Here is an 18,689-nt window from a genome sequence, read left to right on the forward strand (position 1 = left end):
ATTCTAAATGAGAAAATGGCTTTTAACCCAAAAGTTTGTACTTCATGTATTCATCAGATGATGGATTATAATTCACTGATATTATCAAACACAGTTTCATACACAATTTGTGCTAGTAAGTGCTTCATAATATTGTGCTTCATGTTTACTGTTAGGTCAAGTCTCTGTGGCTTGGCACTTGCTTTTTGTTTGCAGAGTGAGTGCATATTCTTTAGAGGATATCAAGAAAATAGTCTTTAGGTACCATCTAAAGCAGTATTTTTTGGACATTTATGCTTCAAGCCTCTCTCCGTTAAACATCTGGTCGGGCCCATATACATAAATTTGATACTTTATTATATCAGTGAAAAAACTCGTAGGAGCGCAAATAGGTATTTATACCAGTTCTTACCCTGACTCACCATCAGTCTGTGTTTTAAGAATATCTGAAACAAATAACTGTCATCCACTTCATATGTCATCCTGCCAGGCCTTAATGTTTGGCCCTCAGGGAGGTTTAAATACAAGAACCTCTGAGTTATATAGATGCAAAGTACTTTTAGGTAGGTTAATAGATTGCCCTTCTTGTTTAACATGTTGTTCTTATAGTAGAATTATTTGGAAAAATCATTTAGTCCAAGAATTTCAGATTTGGGTTTTTTGGAGCCTCATATGCTTAGTTCACTGCTCCTAGCCCCCTTCTTTCATTTTAAATTAAATGCAGCCCCTGATGTTTTAAACTCTGGGGTCAGGACCACTGTATCAGATTCGCAAACTGCACAAGTAGATAGGTTATTAATTGATATTTAAATATATCTGTCCGCATAACAATAAAAGTTAATTTCAATATAGAGCTTTTTGTTGGCATTATGGAAGCTGGTCTAATGTAGATCTTAGAGGAGGACTGACTTTTTTTTTTAAAGTAGTACATGGAGTTATGAGGTTATGCAGAGGGATATTATTATACTTTACTGACAGTGAGCCAACATATTCCATAGCTACAAGGATCTTCAGATGCTCTTGCTATATGTGCACTGCTCATAGTGCACACATTTCTTTATACTTCAAAGAGCTTTGATCAAACTGTAAGGGTAGATATAAATGAAGTTAGAGAGCAAGTAAGCAGGTATTAACTTTTTAATTGGTTATACAGTACATACAGTCAAGTGCTATGAGGAAGATAGAACATAATGCTTGTTTGACATACTGTATATACACCAAGTGAATTGCAAAGTCATGTGCATTGTGTGCTTGGTTGATTGATGATTAGTTGAGTGTTGTGTAGGCATTCACCACTGCAATGGCATGTGAATGGTGCTTTTTTGTGGATATTCTTGCTATATATGTTTAACATTTTAGCACTAAATGAGCAATAGTCTGCTTTGTATGTGCTTCATTGTCCTGCTCCGTCTCTGCTCCTTTTCTGCTAGTATGAGCAAGCTGCTGATGCAGAGTTAGCCTGGGTGGCTGAAACCAAGAGAAAACTTCTGGCACTGGGTCCTATCTGTCTGGAACAAGACCAGACCACAGCCCAGCTACAAGTGCAGAAGGTATGATTACCAACAACACATTGCCAGAGAGGTAAACCAAGCATGGGGTGTTTAGAGGGAGTGGCATGTCTGGGGCAGATATGCAAGACGAAGTCTTTATGCTGTATAAGAATTAATTAAGCATAATATAACATGTAAGACTAAGTGTATTAATTAGAATGTGTTTGCCAGTGTGCCATCATACCTTCACTGACAGGCAGGATGTAACTTATATTGTTTTTATGCAGGCTTTCGCTGTAGATATTATTCGCCACAAAGATTCCATTGATGAACTGATTCGCACTGAAGAAGAGATCCTGGCAACCTGTGGAGATGAGCAGAAATCTCTATTACAAGTAAATAGTATTTTTATTTTTTCTTGTGCTTTAATTTAATGGGATTTGGGTATTGTTACATGCTCATTATACAAATATTTTCATCTGTTTTTTATCATTCGTAACAGGAGAAAACTAAGACTCTGGTGCAGCAGTATGAAGATATAAGCCACCTACATTCTGAGAGATATGCTCGGCTTGAACGAGCTCAGGTTCTTGTTGGCCAGTTCTGGGAGACCTATGAAGAATTAATTCCATGGATTGAAGAAATGCAGGTTCTCCTTTCCCAGCTGCCTCCTCCTGCAGTAGATCAAGAAATGCTAAGGCAACAGCAGGAAGAAATGAGGGTATGACTGCAGGGTCATGTAGCACTCTACAAAATGGAAGCTATTTATAAAACAGTCCAAATCACTCCCTGATTTCCCAAGGCACAGAAGAGAAATGAGACAGCTAATTTCTTTAACATGAAAACAAGGTGGAATAATTTTGCCCCAGATTATGTTTGAGTGAACTGTCATGGGTGTATAGAAACAAAATATATATATATATATATATATATATATATATATATATATATTTATTTATTTGAGTTTTGTTTATCATTGCCTGAGCTTTCAAAGTAGCAACTTCCTTTTAATATATAACATGCCTTATGGAAACAGTAGTATTTCAGCAGTGACATAAAATGTATTGGATTACCAGCAAATATTCAATATGCATCATAACAAAATTAGACAGATGCATAAGTTTGGGCACCCCAACAGAGATATTACATCAATACTTAGTTGATCCTCCTTTTGAAAATGTAACAGCCTCTAGATGCCTCCTATAGCCTTTGATGAGTGTCTGGATGGTGGTATTTTTAAACATTCATCCATACAAAGTCTCTCCAGTTCAGTTAAATTTGATGGCTGACGAGCATGGACAGCCTCCTTCCAATCATCCCATAGATTTTCGATGCTATTCAAGTCGCGGTACTGTACTTGTACGTCTCCCTCTGCATAAATGTCTTTGTAGATTTCCAAGTGTGTTTAGGGTCATTGTCTTGTTGGAATATCCAACCCCTGCATAACTTCAATTTTGTGACTGATGCTTGAACATTATCCTGAAGAATTTGTTGATATTGGGTTGAATTCATCCGACCCTCGACTTTAACAAGCGCCCCAGTCGCTGAACTAGCTACACAGCCCCACAGCATGATGGAACCTCTGCCAAATTTGACAGTAGGCAGCAGGTGTTTTTCTTGGAATGCAGTGTTCTTCTTCCGCCATGCAAAGCGATTTTTGTTATGACCAAATAACTCAATTTTGAGTTGCAGAAAGGGCTTCTTTCTCATCACCCTGCCATACAGATGTTCTTTGTGCAAATTGCGCTGAATTGTAGAACGATGTACAGATACAGGTCTTTTGAGGTGATCTTTGGGTTGTCTGTAACCATTCTCACAATCCTCCACATATGCTTCTCCTGTATTTTTCTTGGCCTGCCAGACCTGGGTTTTACAGCAACTGTGCCTGTGGCCTTCTATTTCCTGATTACATTCCTTACAGTTAAACGGGCAGTTTAAACCTCTGAAATAGTTTTTTGTAGCCTTTCCCTAAACCATGATACTCAACAATAATTGTTTTCAGATCTTTTGAGAGTTGCTTTGAGGATCCCATGCTGTCACTCTTCAGAGGAGAGTCAAACAGCAAATCTTGTAATTGGCCACCTTAAATACCCTTTCTCATGATTGGACACACCTGCCTATGAAATTCAAGGCTTAATGTGCTAATTCAACCAATTGTTGGCAGTAATCAGCATTGAGCAGTTACATGCTTTTAAATTAGCAAAATTACAAGGGTACCCACATTTTTTGCACAGACAGTTTTTCACATTTGATTTAATTCCATATAACTGAATACTGCTTCACTAAAAATGTTTGATCAGAGAACACCCCAGTACTCAGATGTTAGGCTGGGAGGGGTTTTTCATATGACTGTGTGTGTGTGTGTGTATGTATGTATGTATGTATGTATGTATGTATGTATGTATGTATGTATGTATATATATATATATTTTTTTTTTTATTATTTATTTTATTTTTTTTGGTCCACCTATATATAACCAGAGTGTGGGACCCTTGGGGGGGGGGGTTTGTGTACATGTATAAACTTTACAAATGTTAACATATTTTTTCTCTCTCTCTTTTTTTTTTTGTAGCAATTAAGGGAGTCCGTTGCTGAGCATAAGCCTCACATTGATAAGCTCCTGAAAATTGGTCCTCACCTATCTGAACTGAACCCTGAAGAAGGCATAACAGTTCAGGAGAAGTACCACAGTGCAGAAGAGCTCTATGTTGGAATAAAGGAGGAAGTGCGCAAGCGAGCCATGGTGCTGGATGATGCTGTAGCACAGGCAGCACAGGTATAAGGCATTATACGATGCTAAGCATTTACCAGAATGCTTTGCTACTAAAATGACCCCTGCTAATTAATACTAACACAGGAGTGCAGTGCTGGCATGCAAGAGTTCTATCCTGGTATTTTAATTCTTCCCATGAATATGATGATCTGATTATAGAAATCTTAAATTATCCTTATTCCTCTTGCTTATTATTGTGGGACAGGTGTGATAGACAGTAAATAACGAAAGAAGAGTTAATTCTAAGCAAGCAGAATTGCTACTTCCACTTGCAGAAATAGCAATATGCAGGAAAGTAATGTTCCATGTAGAACATATTTTTAAATACCATTATAAACTTGTACTGTCCCGTAAAAATGTCAGACAGAAGCAATGAGGTTTATTGATATTATAAAGGCAACCTCTCTCTTTATGTCACTGCTACGTCCATTATTTCTAGGTTTTAAATGTTTGTGTTTCACCATTTGCATGTTTGGTCATATGTTTTTCATGTTTTCATTGTTGATTTGCTGTGGTTCATGCTTCTCTAACCCCCCATCTCTCCTTTCATCTCACATCACCCTCCCTTTCCTTGTGGAATGTCTTAATTTTCTATGTTCTGCCATGGTAACATATCCTTGTCCGGCTGACTCTGCATTTCAGATTGGAGAGGTAAGTTTCACCCTGCTTTCATTTGTTTTTGCATCAAGTTACCACTCACCACTTGTGTGCTACAGTAATTTTATAAGCAACTCTTTGCAACCTCCTTATTGCACTTTACCCATCACAGTTCCATGACAAGATTGGTCCAATGTTGGAAACTCTTGAAAGCATGGCTTCTCGCCTCCGCATTCCCCCTCTTATTCCAGCCGAAGTGGAGAAGATTCGGGAGTGTATTAGTGATAACAAGAATGCTGTCATGGAACTTGAAAAATTGCAGCCTGCATTTCTGGCTCTGAAACATCGTGGGGAAGAACTGATCAGTCGCTCACAGGGACCAGACATAGACCCAGCAGTCAAAGGTTTGTAAACTCCCTAAAATAAAAAAATGTCTTGAATCAGTTTGTACTAAGAAAAATACAAGACAGTAACAACAAAAACCCTTGTTGTTTTTGCTGATTTAACTCTTACAGACAAGTGCTTTCTCTGCACTTCTCTTCCACTCAACTTCCCTCACATGACTTATCATCTGGCAGACCAAAATGACAAATTCATGGGCAAATACATGATGATGGAACATATCTTTTAATGCATAGAAATGTGTCTAGGTACATTTTAATGTGGTTAGTGTTAAACCTTCAGCATCATGTGTATTACCAATTACCTAAAAAAATGGATACACTTTTAACTGGCTGAAGTCCAGAGGGCATAAACAAAATGTAATGGAAGATGAATGGAGAGTGCCATGAAAGTGTTTCTATGTAAATGACCTGAAAAAATGTTTTTTTCTTAAATTAATGATTAATCCTACATCAGAGCATGACTCCATCCACTCATACAAGTAAGACACACAATACAATTATAATGTGCATTAATAAATAAGGTCGCCTGTACACATTAATCTATGCCAATATGCTTGAACATTAACAGAAATAAGTAAATGTGAAGCCACTGATAAAGTGCATGCAAATTCCCTTTAATTATGTTTTTGCCAGTAGGATAAATTGTAATCCTGAGAAAGGGAATACAGTTACATTGAGTTGATCAAACAATAGCTTATCTGAAAGCAGTTCCACCATGAAATGCTAGCTCTTTCTGAGAGCACAGGATCAGGCAAAATGACCAGAGGTGAATGCCAATATTACAACTAAAAAAATACACTTGTTGTTACAGGAATACAATTATATATGGTATAGAGAATTATTTACAGTGTAAATAATGTACAAATCATGAATAAAAAAAATACACCATACAAATCATGACCTTTAACATCTCCACATGCTGAGAATTGCAGTACATTTTCTGTATTTACAACATGTCCTTGTTTACTAGTTAGTGCAGTGTATATTGATTATTGGCTCCAACAACTGTAGAGCTGATATCAAGTCAGCAAATAGGATATGGAGCACACGGTGGTTTCGGAAAAGTCAAACCTTCTTTATTGAAAAAATAGTTGTAAAAACATCAACTTCAGTACATATGTGGATATGACCTCCCCCACACTTGACGCGTTTCGTGGCGTCTCGCCACTTCCTCAGAAGCATGTAGAGCTGATTTTTCATAATAATGTAAGTAATATTAGTGCATGTAAGTAAATTCTTTTCCTCTACAACCCTTGCAGATATCCAGGATAAACTGGACCAGATGGTGTTTTTTTGGGAGGACATCAAATCTCGGGCAGATGAACGTGAAAGTAAATTCCTTGATGTACTTGAATTGGCGGAAAAGTTCTGGTTGGATATGAGCACCCTTTTAACCACCATTAAGGACACACACGAAATTGTCCATGATCTGGAAAGTCCTGGCATTGACCCATCAATGATCAAGCAGCAAATTGAAGCAGCAGATGTAAGCACATATACAATTTTAGGTACATTTATTTCTCTTAGCTCAAGACGTCATTGAACAATTTATACATGTATTCTTCAGAGTATTAAAGAGGAGACAGATGGACTTCATGAAGAACTGGAATTCATTAGAATCCTAGGAGCAGATTTAATATTCGCTTGTGGCGAGACTGAGAAACCAGAAGTCAAAAAGAGTATTGATGAGGTGAGTTGTCTGTTTGCCCCATGTAGTCTGTCTGTGCTATTGGACATATATCTGCTGCCTATATCTGGCTGATGCACCCCTTTTACATTTTTCTCTTTCTTTAAAACATGTACCATGTTCCCATTTTAAAGCAAGTTTTTTTATCGTAATCAGATGAACACTGCTTGGGAAAATTTGAAGAGAACATGGACAGAACGCCTTGAAAAACTCAGAGATGCAATGTCTAATGCTGTGCAGTACCAGGATACCCTGCAGGTGACCACCTGTAGCCCTAAGTTTAGAGTAGTAAAACCCTGATAATTGCTATTAAGTGCTGCAGTGATCATAATAACTGTACAACCTGCATAGGCTGAGAGTTTGTGTGTGGCCTTACTCTTGATTATCCCTTTACAATATCCTGTTTGACATTGTCTTAAAAATTAATTAGAGTTAAAGCAATGTTATGCACACAGTCTAGTTGTGGAATTGTGTTCTCTTAATAAACTATCAAGCTTTGTAACAGAGCTATGCATGTTAGAACACGCATGGTATAGGATCACTCTAAACGTGGGTTACAACAAACGCTTATCATGGAACCACTACGTTTAAAGTATTAATGTACCTCCTGAAGTGGTCCCCTGTAAACATTATGGGGTTTATTATACTGTACATACGTATATCAATAATATTGCTATTATATGTGTTTCAGTCTGATAATTTTGCCATATTAAATAATTTATTTTTATTTGTTATAGGCAATGTTTGATTGGCTGGATAATGCTGTTATTAAACTTTGTGACATGCATCCTGTTGGAACTGAGCTCAATACTGTAAAAGAACAGATTGAGGAGATGAAGGTAAATCAGCAGACTAGTAGTTAGCACGACTTCCACTTTCTTCCTTAGCTGGGTGTACGTTCTCCAATGGCCACTTTCCACTGGTAATACTGGTAAGGAAGTTAGTCCACACCCACAATTTTGCATAAAACAGCTGTAATGCCCTTGCACCAATAAAGTCTGTTTTATGCAAAATTGTTGGTGCTGGACTAACTTCCTTACCAGAGATGAAGGTAAATACACATTTGTGCCCACACACTTTTATTTTGCACATTTATTTTTGCAGGGGACGTGAATGTAGCACATTGTGAAAATAATATTTTTCCGACTGTCACAAAGTAGATTCAGTATGTGTTCTGCAGTGTTAGACCAACAAATAATTTGATATTCCTATGTTCTTTTGAACTTCACAGGAGTTTAAGGTGGAGGTTTACCAACAGCAGATAGAAATGGAGAAATTAAACCACCAAGGAGAGTTGATGCTCAAAAAAGCCATCGATGACACAGACAGAGATATCATCAAAGGACCTCTAACTGAATTGAAGCATCTGTGGGAAAATTTAGGAGAAAAGATTGCACACAGACAGGTATGTCTCGTGTGAAGGGGTGGGGGTTCCCTAGTGTGTTATGGCCCAGGGCCATTTTTGACTCTTCAAACTATTTATTCCACAGCAAAAACTTGAGGATGCTTTGCTGGCTCTTGGGCAGTTCCAGCATGCTCTGGCCGAATTGATGTCCTGGCTGACTCACACAAATGAACTGCTGAATGCCCAGAGAGCGATCTGTGGAGACCCAAAAGTTATCGAAGTGGAGCTTGCAAAACATCATGTGAGTTTGGATCCAAAGCTTTACAGATTCCTTGTCCTGCTTTTAAAGCCCTTGGCACTTGAATGACTTTCATTTGATTTCATGCTATTATGTTATCTGTTTAGCAGTGATCTTATTTAAGTGATAAGTGGTCTTATTTTTTATGCAGCCATTAAATTGCATGTTCATAATTTAAATTACAAATGCTTCAGTGAACAATAATAAACTAGAGATTGTACAAAAAAGTTTTACTATCATATTCGTATTTAGTATTTTAATGTTTGTATACATGGCTGTCTTTTGATTTATCCAGTCCTTGTTGATTTGTTCCCCTTTATATTTGTAATTTATGTTCATTTTTACATGCCTGTTCTAAAGGTTGATATGGGTAATGCATTTCATAGATTTTAGCTATAGAGCCTGCAGGCTCTAGGCTGCTGCACTTTGGTGAGGATGGTGCAGTGTTTTCACTGCTGATTGCCAAATATTAAGGAGATAAGAGGTTTTGCTTATACTATCTTACTTCACATATAAATATTATATTATACTATGCATAGTGGATTTCTTTGCTGGTTCCATCATCTTCAGTATAGTCTTTTTTTCTTTAATATGAGTATTTTTGTTATTGAAGGTGCTGAAGAATGATGTGCTCGCCCACCAAAGCACTGTACAGACTGTAAATAAGGCTGGTAATGAGCTACTGGAATCCAGTGCGAGAGACGATGCCAACAGCCTAAGAACTCGGCTTGAAACTCTGACCCAGCTATGGGAAACTGTGCTTCAGAAAACGGAGGAGAGAGAACAGCAGCTGGAAATGGCACTGCAGCAGGTTTGTTTTTCAGTTAACACATACTTAGGACCACTATATCTCCATATTGTACAAAAGGCACATTTCAATCAATGTAACACTTCCTCAACCTAACTTTTTTTCATACTGAAAATAATCCATTTATGCTGTTTCTCATTAGACTATTGCAAATTGCAATGTCATCCAGGAATAAGCCTATTGCATCAAGTAAAATCTGTGAGTGACTAACAGCATTAGGCCAATGACACACTAGTCATTTTCTCTGCTGATGTAGATCCCATCATTGGAGCCGAAATTGTGGGTGACTACTGAGGAAGCCCTGTATCCCTGGGGTCTGCTTCCTCCATAGTTATGTCACTGTGTAACTCAGTGGTTAAGCCACTGTCCCTGTCTCTCGGCTATCAAGAAACACCACATGACCAGTATTAGATGCTTGCTATGTATACAGAAACTGGAGGGTTTTTATGGTTCCATTTTTTAGCATCACAAGCAGTTCTCAGACACATTTTCGCAGCTCCTTGAGTCAGTAGAGAAGTTCAAGCCTAGTCCAAACACCCTTGGATTGCATCCTGTCAGGTGCACTTTTCCAAGAGCAGCATAGTAAGAGCACCCTCTTACCCAAGAGCAAATCACGCTTTTTCGTATGTTGAGAAAAATGTTTTCAACCCAAGGTATCCAGAAAGAATCTACACAGTCATCTTCCAATTGAGGCAAGTTTGCATGCAAACTGGCCCACAAAACAATCAGACAGGTTTAACTGCATCATTATCATGACAACCTAGTCACACACCAGCAGCAGGTACATAGAGGCTACTGTTTCCTACCCATGTTAACTCACCACTAAATCCTTTTCTCTTCATTCTCTTGGTGGATACAGGACTTCCCTCCCTCGGAATTGGCACCCTCATAATGCCTTCAGGTGTCATATAAGTTTATAGTCATATATGTTTATAGTTACAGTTCAGAACTATAGTTACAGTTCAGTACTTAAGGTTCTTGGGTAATATTTTGGCTGGAGTGGGATTAGTTCTCTTCTTAGCTCCATGCCTCCTAGAAGTACAAGCAATACCAGGAGTTCCTGTGTCACCAAAGAGACTATAGAAATAATGATTTAATGATGAGTAGCACAGTAACACCCCTTTTCTCAAATCTTATCTATCTGCTATTTTCTCCTTGTGGCAATGCAAGGAGCGTGAGAAGTAAGTTATTTCTTTAATTTTTTTTTTAACCAACCAGGCTCAAGGTTTGTCTGGTGAAATTGAGGATTTCATTCAGTGGCAGACCAATATAGAAAGCCAGCTTTTGGCAGCCAAGCCAACCGGTGGACTACCTGAGACAGCACGGGAGCAGCTTCAGGCTCACATGGTAAGTTTGTATTTCATGTGTGGGAGGCATCACAGCTTGTTTGGAAATAATAGTATTTAAATTATATTTTAGTAATACTGTCAAACAGAGCCATGTTGCCAGCCACTGACTTTGGAATGAAGACTTGCCTAATTCAGATGCAACTAACATAATAAATATATACAACTTTCATCGCACATATATCATCGGTTGTAGTGAGATACATGTGGGGATAGAACAAGACTTGATTCAGCCTCCCCACTGCAAGAGAAGGGTTGGGATGTGCTATTACCATGTTACTGTGTGTAGGTCATGGAAAAAATAAATTACATTTAACATTATAATGCTGATAGTGTTTTACTTTTTTTATCTGTTGAAGAAACCATGGTCATAGTATATAAAATCTGAAAAGGTGTAATAAAATGCTTGCATGATAGGGGCATTGATATTTGTGAGATTTTTTTATATTTGTATAAAATGTTGCATTTTGGCAGTTATGATTTTTTTTTCTGTTTGACATTTTGGTTTTTATTGCACAGGAGCTTTATGCAGAAATCAAGGCAAATGAGGATCTGTACAGACATCTTCTAGATAAAGGGCAGCTAATGCTTATAAGCCGAGACGATGCAACAGGCTCCATCACAGAGCAGAATGTGGCTATTCTGAAAAGAAAGTGGCAGACAGTTAGCAACAAAATTGAAGAGAGGAAGGTAATTGTATGATGGATATGTGGCAAAAAGAGCCTCCTTTCTTTTAAGTAACCTGAATAGTTAGAAAAAAAATGCTTCCCAAATTTGTTAGTGCCATACTATTTTCCTAAACATGTTTTTCTTAAAAAAAATAGCCTTTTGTTAAATAACTTGTATTTCGTTGTTCTATGGTATTTGAGTGAATGTGGATTATGTTTAGTGTTATATTGAGCGTGGTAAACTTCCACATCTATTTATACATAAAAGTTGACTTTATAATTATACTACTGTGGTGAAATCCATATAATAGACCAGGGCTGTCCAACTGGACCCCCCCCCCCCCTTGTGTGCCCCCCCCCCCCACTTACCTGCTGTGTTTGCTTACCATATGTAAACTTGAAATGGTATCACTAAAGAGATTAATTTGCCCCTGCATTGTTTAAACCTCAAATTCAGACTAATTCCCTGTATTGTTCACACCTGTGACCCCCCCCTGCATTGTTCATACTTGTGACACCTTTATTGTTCACATACTAAAGCCCTGTACTGTTCACACCTGAGACCCAGACTGAAACTGCCCATATTGTTCACCTGTTCACACCTTATTCAAAATGCTAATGGGGCACCAGCACTGTGTGTAGTACATTTTAGAGTGGTCCTGATGGGTTTCCCTGTCTCCTGCTCTGTTCTGCCTTCCCTATGCTCCCTGTGTGTGCCATACTCTGCCCGTGTGTCACATACTCTGCCCGTGTGTCACATACTCTGCCCGTGTGTGCCCTGCTCTGCCTGTCTGTGCCCCACTCTGCCTGTGTGTGCCATACTCTGCCTATGTGTGCCCTGCTCTGCCTGTGTGTGCCATACTCTGCCTATGTGTGCCCTGCTCTGCCTGTGTGTGCCATACTCTGCCTGTGTGTGCCATACTCTGCCTGTGTGTGCCATACTCTGCCTGTGTGTGCCATACTCTGCCCATGTGTGACATACTCTGCCCGTGTGTGACATACTCTGCCCATGTGTGCCATACTCTGCCTGTGTGTGCCCTGCTCTGCCTGTGTGTGCCCCGCTCTGCCTGTGTGTGCCCTGCTCCACTTGTGTGTGCCCTTCTCTGCTTGTGTGCCCTTCTCTGCCTGTGTGTGCCCTGCTCTGCCTGTGTGTGACATACTCTGCCTGTGTGTGCCCTGCTCTGCCTGTGTGTGCCCTGCCTGTGTGTGCCCTTATCTGCCTGTTTGTGACATACTCTGCCTGTGTGTGACATACTCTGCCTGTGTGTGACATACTCTGCCTATGTGTGCCCTACTCTACCTGTGTGACATACTCTGCCTGTGTGTGCCCCGCTCTGCCTGTATTTGACATCCTCTACTTGTGTGTTCCCTGCTCTTTCTGTGTGTTCCCTGCTCCTCATGTGTGTTCCCTGCTCTGCCTGTGTGTTCCCTGCTCTGCCTGTGTGTGCCCTGCTCTGCCTGTGTGTGCCCTGCTCTGCCTGTGTGTGACATACTCTGCCTGTGTGTGCCCTGCTCTGCCTGTGTGTGCCCTGCTCTGCCTGTGTGTGCCATTCTCTACCTGTGTGTGCCCTAATCTGCCTGTGTGTGCCCTGCTCTGCCTGTGTGTGACATACTCTGCCTATGTGTGCCCTGCTCTGCCTGCTTGTGCCCTTATCTGCCTGTTTATGACATACTCTGCCTGTGTGTGCCCTACTCTGCCTGTGTGTGACATACTCTGCCTTTGTGTGACATACTCTGCCTTTGTGTGACATACTCTGCCTGTGGAACATAAGCCTTGTTTTTGTTCTGGTGGTTTGTTAGCATTTGAAAATAAATTATTGTTAGGGGCCCCTAAGGTGTTTAATCATGTGCTGGGGGTGCTGTGTTATCCACAGGGGATGAGGAGGTATATGGATTTAAGGGTATTTCTTAATATGACAACTTTTTTCACATATGAGTGATAAGTGATATCCCTGCAGTAAGCACCAACCATTTGTTTTTTTGGTGTGCTACCACAATTAATGTGGACATGGTCTTGTGGTAACATGGGTGTAGTTTAAAGTGGGTGTGGTTTAAATACAGGGAGCGATCAACATGGCTTCTATTATCGGCCCTCCACCATGTAGGCCAGCATTGGAGCTGTTCCTGTCTTTGTTATGATGGCTCTGTGCCAGGACTAGTTGCTTCAGTTCTGGTAAAAACCTTACTAACACAAAGTATGCTTTTACCCTTGAAACATTAAGACTTGTGCAGTATTAAGACTTACAGGAGGACTGTAAAAGTGAGAAGGAGTGTTACTGGTCAATATGTTATTTAGTCAAGTCTAACACAAAAAGATGTGTTTAAATTCTTTTAAATAATCATGGGAAAGCCCTGCAATTGGATTAAAGTTTGTTTGGGTGGGGGTAGGGGGTCATACTGCTCTAATGATTTTTAATAGACTAAAAAATATGCCAGGTGTAAAAAGATGTATTAATCAATATAGGGCCAAATATATACTTGTCAACGTCTATTTACCCTTCTCCTTTTTCCTTTTAATTTAGACAAAACTGGAGGAAGCTCTTACTCTAGCTACCGATTTCCAAAATTCATTACAAGATTTTATTAACTGGTTGACTCAAGCTGAGCAGAGTTTGAACATTGCACCATCCCCAAGTTTGATCCTAGACACTGTTCTCTTCCAAATCGACGAACACAAGGTGATTTTGCTGATTTATAGTATTTATTTACTATTCTTAAATCTATTGATGCATAGATATTTTAAAACAGAATGAATTAGCAGCACTGATAATTTCTTGTAACCAGTACCCATGATTCATTATTTGTTTCTAATTGTGTGTTCCTTGTTTTGGTCTTAGGTGTTTGTAAATGAGGTAAATATCCACCGAGAACACATAATTGAACTGGACAAAATTGGAAACCAACTGAAGTTTCTTAGCCAAAAACAAGATGTAGTTCTTATAAAGAATCTTCTTCTCAGTGTTCAATCTCGCTGGGAAAAGGTTGTTCAGCGCTCTATAGAGCGAGGTCGATCCCTAGATGATGCTAGAAAGCGAGCCAAACAGGTAAGTGGTATATGTAGGAGCAATAATAATGATAACAAAAATAATAATAAAAAAAACAGTACTGCCTAGTACAATGTACATGACAGTGTTATCGTATATGTATGTTGGTGGATTATGAGGCACTATCTGGATAAGAGATGTCTGTCTATTAATACATCTTTTCTAAGCCTGCCTGTCCTGTATTTTAGTTCCATGAAGCATGGAAGAAGCTAATTGACTGGCTTGAGGAAGCTGAAAACCATCTTGACTCTGACCTGGAAATCTCAAATGATCCTGACAAGATCAAACTGCAGCTCACTAAGCACAAGGTTAGGGCTTGTCATATTTCGTTCCTTCTGCTCTGCTGTCTGAAATATCAGAACAAAATACAGTATATTGTCTTTACATATATGTATCTTTACATATATGTATCTTTACTTATGCTCTTAAGTTATTTTGTTTTTCACGTATTCGCAGGAGTTCCAAAAAACCCTAGGAAGTAAACAGCCTGTGTATGACACTACAGTCAGGACAGGACGGGCATTAAAGGAGAAGGCTTTGTTAACCAGTGATGTCCAGAAATTAGATCATCTCCTAGGTGAAGTTAGAGACAAGTGGGATACAGTGTGTGGCAAATCAGTCGAAAGGTACTTTTCCTTATTTAAATATTTGTGTCCGTTTTGACTGCATTAAATGCAAGCAGGCTCTTTGTTTAAAGTATAACTAGTGCAAATTAATAATAGTATAGTTTCAGTCACAAAATAATCTATGTTAAGGTAAGAAAAATATCCCGTTTGGCCTGCCAAAGTATAATGCCATAGTCTGCTATATATGCATCCTCCTTGCAAATTTTAATTCAAATACAGTGAAATCCTGACTTTTAATTACAAATGTGAAATGTAACAAGAATAGATGTGCATGCTGATATTAATATGAAAGCCAAATTCTCTCCATAAATAGCACAAAGACTCAATGACATTTTGTATACCTGTACTAGTTATACATAAAAGATAAATAGCATCATTTATATTGATCAGATTGAACAGTATGCCCTGCAACCATAGATTAACTACAAGTTCTAAGCACCCATCAAGTGCTCATTCAGTAGTACTAGGACTTTATAGAACAGTTGCAACTGTAAGGGAGATATTTAGGGGTGCACATATTTCAGCCTCAACTTCTACAGGTGTGGTGCAGGTATTTTGTGATACATAGTCACACTAGCTGGAGCTCTACAAATGAGACATGTTAACTCTTGCACAAATATTGCTGTTGAAATGCATCATAATAAATGTTTCCTACCATTATTAGCTTGCCAATAAAAGGCTCAATAAATGTGACATATTGCCTTCACCTCAGCATAATAATCTCTGCTTTTATAATTCTGCAGGCAACACAAGCTAGAGGAAGCTCTGCTTTTCTCAGGGCAGTTTATGGATGCCCTTCAGGCACTTGTTGATTGGCTTTACAAAGTGGAGCCTCAGCTTGCTGAGGACCAACCGTTGCATGGAGATTTAGATCTTGTTATGAACCTCATGGATGCTCATAAGGTAAGGTTATGGTGAAGTAAAAAAAAATATAAGATGCTGTTGATTTCCATGCTATTGATTTATTTACATACTTTGTGGTCTTTAGTTATATTTTAATGTCATGGTACCATTTTTTTAAATAACATGTTTTGGAAACTTTTGTATTTAATTGTCACATATGGGCAATTTTTGTAGTTGCTGAAGGTATTTTTGTTTATAGGTTTTCCAGAAGGAGCTTGGAAAGAGAACCAGTAGTGTACAGGCCCTAAAACGTTCTGCCAGAGAATTGCTTGAAAGCAGTAGAGAGGACACTACATGGGTGAAGGTTCAACTTCAGGAACTCAGTTCTCGATGGGACACAGTATGCAAACTGTCTGTGTCCAAACAGACCCACCTAGAGCAAGCACTAAAACAGGTGACCACTAAATCATTTTCCATTCTTTAATGGGAACTGCTACACAGTGGGCTGGGTGTGGGCAAAGATATGCATATTTCGAATGTGAGGGCTATGCTAGAAACATTGGGAGATCCACTATGCTGAATACTGGAATGTTGTCTGTTAATTTTCAAGGCTGAGGAGTTCCATACTGCTGTCCACATGCTTCTAGAGTGGCTTTCTGAAGCAGAGCAGACCCTACGGTTTAGGGGAGCATTACCTGATGATGCTGAATCTTTGCAGTCTCTAATTGACATTCATAAGGTCAGAAGACAGTACTGTATAATTCTAATATTCCTTATTGCAGTTGCGTTGTGCAGTTGTGAATGTGCTTGAAAGAATATTCTTTTTCTGCATTTTTTTTTCTAGGAGTTTATGAAGAAGGTGGAAGAGAAACAAACTGATGTGAATACAGCAGTCCGTATGGGAGAAGAAATCTTGACTATGTGCCACCCAGATTGTATAACCACTATCAAACACTGGATCACAATTATACGGGCAAGATTTGAAGAGGTATAGTCCTGCTCATAGATGAGTCATTTACAGGAAGTATGCATTGACAAAATGAATATCAAAAAGTCTAAAATACTGAAATTATATTTTGAATGCACAATAGCAGAAATATGATAGAATCTCCATTTAACAATACATAATGATGCATTCAGAAAGAAAACATACCATATAATGCACAAACAGTGATTGGTCCCACACAGTGATATGGTTAGTATGATATTGGGTAGGATGTGCTAGGAGTTTAATTAGAGTTTATAGTGTGTGACTTTCTTGTCACGACAAATGTGTGTGCATCGATATTTAAGCAGAAAAAGAAAATGTAGTATCACCTTTGAATTAACTTTTAGTATGATGTAGTGAGTGATATTCTGAGACAATTTGCAATTGGTTTTAATTTTTTGTTATTTGTGGTTTTTGAGTTATTTAGCTTTTTATTGAACAGCTTTCTAGTTTGCAATTTCAGCAATCTGGTTGCTAGGGTCCAAATTACCCTAGCAACCATGCATTGATTTGAATAAGAGACTGGAATATGAATACGAGATGGCTTGAATAGAAGGATCATTAATAAAAAGTAGCAATAACAATACATTTGTAGCCTTACAGAGCATTTGTTTTTTAGAAGGGAGTCAGCGACACCCATTTGAAAGCTACAAAGAGTAAAGAAAAAGGCAAATAACTATAAAAAATAAATAATGAAAACCAATTGAAAAGTTGCTTAGAATCGGCCGTTCTATAACATAATAAAAGTTAAAGGTGTACCACCCCTTTAATAACTGGGTGTATACAAACAAACATTACATACAAATACCAACTGATTTAGACCAAAAAGTCATACAATTTGAGAAATCAACAATCTAGAAATAGAAACTAGAAAGAGGGGTGGTTAACATTTTATGTTATAGAATGTCTAATTCTAAGCAACTTTTCAACAGGTCTTCATTTTTTTTATAGTTTTTGAATTATTTGCCTTTTCTTCTGACTTCTTCCAGCTTTCAAGTGGGGTCTAAAAACAAATGTCCTGTAAGGCTACAAATGTATTGTTATTGCTACTTTTTATTACTCATGTTTCTATTCAGGCCTCTCCTATTCATATTCCAGTCTTTTTATCAAATTAGTGCCTGGTTGCTAGGGTAATTTGGACCCTAGCACCCAGATGGCTGAAATTGCAAACTGGAGAGCTGCTGAATAAACAAGCTAAATAACTAAAAAAAAAATAGCATTTTACTGGTAGTGGAAAACAGTTCCATAGAACATTGCAGCTTTAGGTACATTATAGAAGGTAACGAAATACGTTCTGGTTAGAAGATGTGGGTGAAATATAAGGAGCTATTTATTTTGATATGGGGATGTAAATGTAGGGTGTTACGTTTATAACCCTCCACCACAATCATGTCCATTAGTGGGTCTAGGGTAAAGTTGGTGGCTGCATTGCCAGTGCAAGCTAAAATAAACTACTTTGTCGTTTTAAAAAAAAAAAACCCTTGGCTTAATATAACAGGGATGGCTTTCTCTTTCTCACCTTGTCTTGTGGCAAAAAGATCTATGGAAGCTGACTGTAGAAGATAATTATGGATTTTCCCAGTAGTCACTCTGATGCACTAAGAAAATATACTAGAATTTTGGTGGGTCAGATGCGAGGAAATTCACTCTTTCTTGTTAATTATTAAATGAATGGGCTATGGCTCCTTCAACCTAGAGTGCAGGAAATAGATCAGTTAAAATCACACCTCCCCAAGGCAATATAGGAGACTCAAGATAAACTTTATGATTGTTACTCTTTAATTTGTATCTG

At 38.5% G+C, this 18,689-nt stretch overlaps 1 protein-coding gene across 25 annotated transcripts in view; it reads left to right on the forward strand.

Moving 5' to 3' along the window:
- The window catches only part of LOC108708274 (microtubule-actin cross-linking factor 1), a 180,597-nt gene that overhangs the window by 140,579 nt on the left and 21,329 nt on the right, over positions 1-18,689 (forward strand). For 17 of the 25 annotated variants that reach the window (XM_041582205.1, XM_041582197.1, XM_041582204.1 and 14 more), the window contains 23 exons: positions 1,410-1,529; positions 1,757-1,864; positions 1,972-2,190; positions 4,043-4,246; positions 4,886-4,894; positions 5,013-5,244; positions 6,504-6,730; positions 6,812-6,934; positions 7,088-7,189; positions 7,669-7,770; positions 8,163-8,336; positions 8,422-8,577; positions 9,188-9,385; positions 10,601-10,729; positions 11,248-11,418; positions 13,919-14,074; positions 14,234-14,440; positions 14,629-14,748; positions 14,897-15,066; positions 15,810-15,969; positions 16,169-16,363; positions 16,520-16,648; positions 16,754-16,897. In XM_041582205.1, the coding sequence (XP_041438139.1) occupies positions 1,410-1,529; positions 1,757-1,864; positions 1,972-2,190; positions 4,043-4,246; positions 4,886-4,894; positions 5,013-5,244; positions 6,504-6,730; positions 6,812-6,934; positions 7,088-7,189; positions 7,669-7,770; positions 8,163-8,336; positions 8,422-8,577; positions 9,188-9,385; positions 10,601-10,729; positions 11,248-11,418; positions 13,919-14,074; positions 14,234-14,440; positions 14,629-14,748; positions 14,897-15,066; positions 15,810-15,969; positions 16,169-16,363; positions 16,520-16,648; positions 16,754-16,897 (3,555 nt within the window). The remainder of the gene's footprint in view (positions 1-1,409; positions 1,530-1,756; positions 1,865-1,971; positions 2,191-4,042; positions 4,247-4,885; positions 4,895-5,012; positions 5,245-6,503; positions 6,731-6,811; positions 6,935-7,087; positions 7,190-7,668; positions 7,771-8,162; positions 8,337-8,421; positions 8,578-9,187; positions 9,386-10,600; positions 10,730-11,247; positions 11,419-13,918; positions 14,075-14,233; positions 14,441-14,628; positions 14,749-14,896; positions 15,067-15,809; positions 15,970-16,168; positions 16,364-16,519; positions 16,649-16,753; positions 16,898-18,689) is intronic. The other 8 variants (XM_041582206.1, XM_041582208.1, XM_041582211.1 and 5 more) reach the window with 2 other exon arrangements.

The sequence above is a fragment of the Xenopus laevis genome, chromosome 2L (assembly GCF_017654675.1).
Source record: "Xenopus laevis strain J_2021 chromosome 2L, Xenopus_laevis_v10.1, whole genome shotgun sequence".
Lineage (NCBI taxonomy): Eukaryota > Metazoa > Chordata > Amphibia > Anura > Pipidae > Xenopus > Xenopus laevis.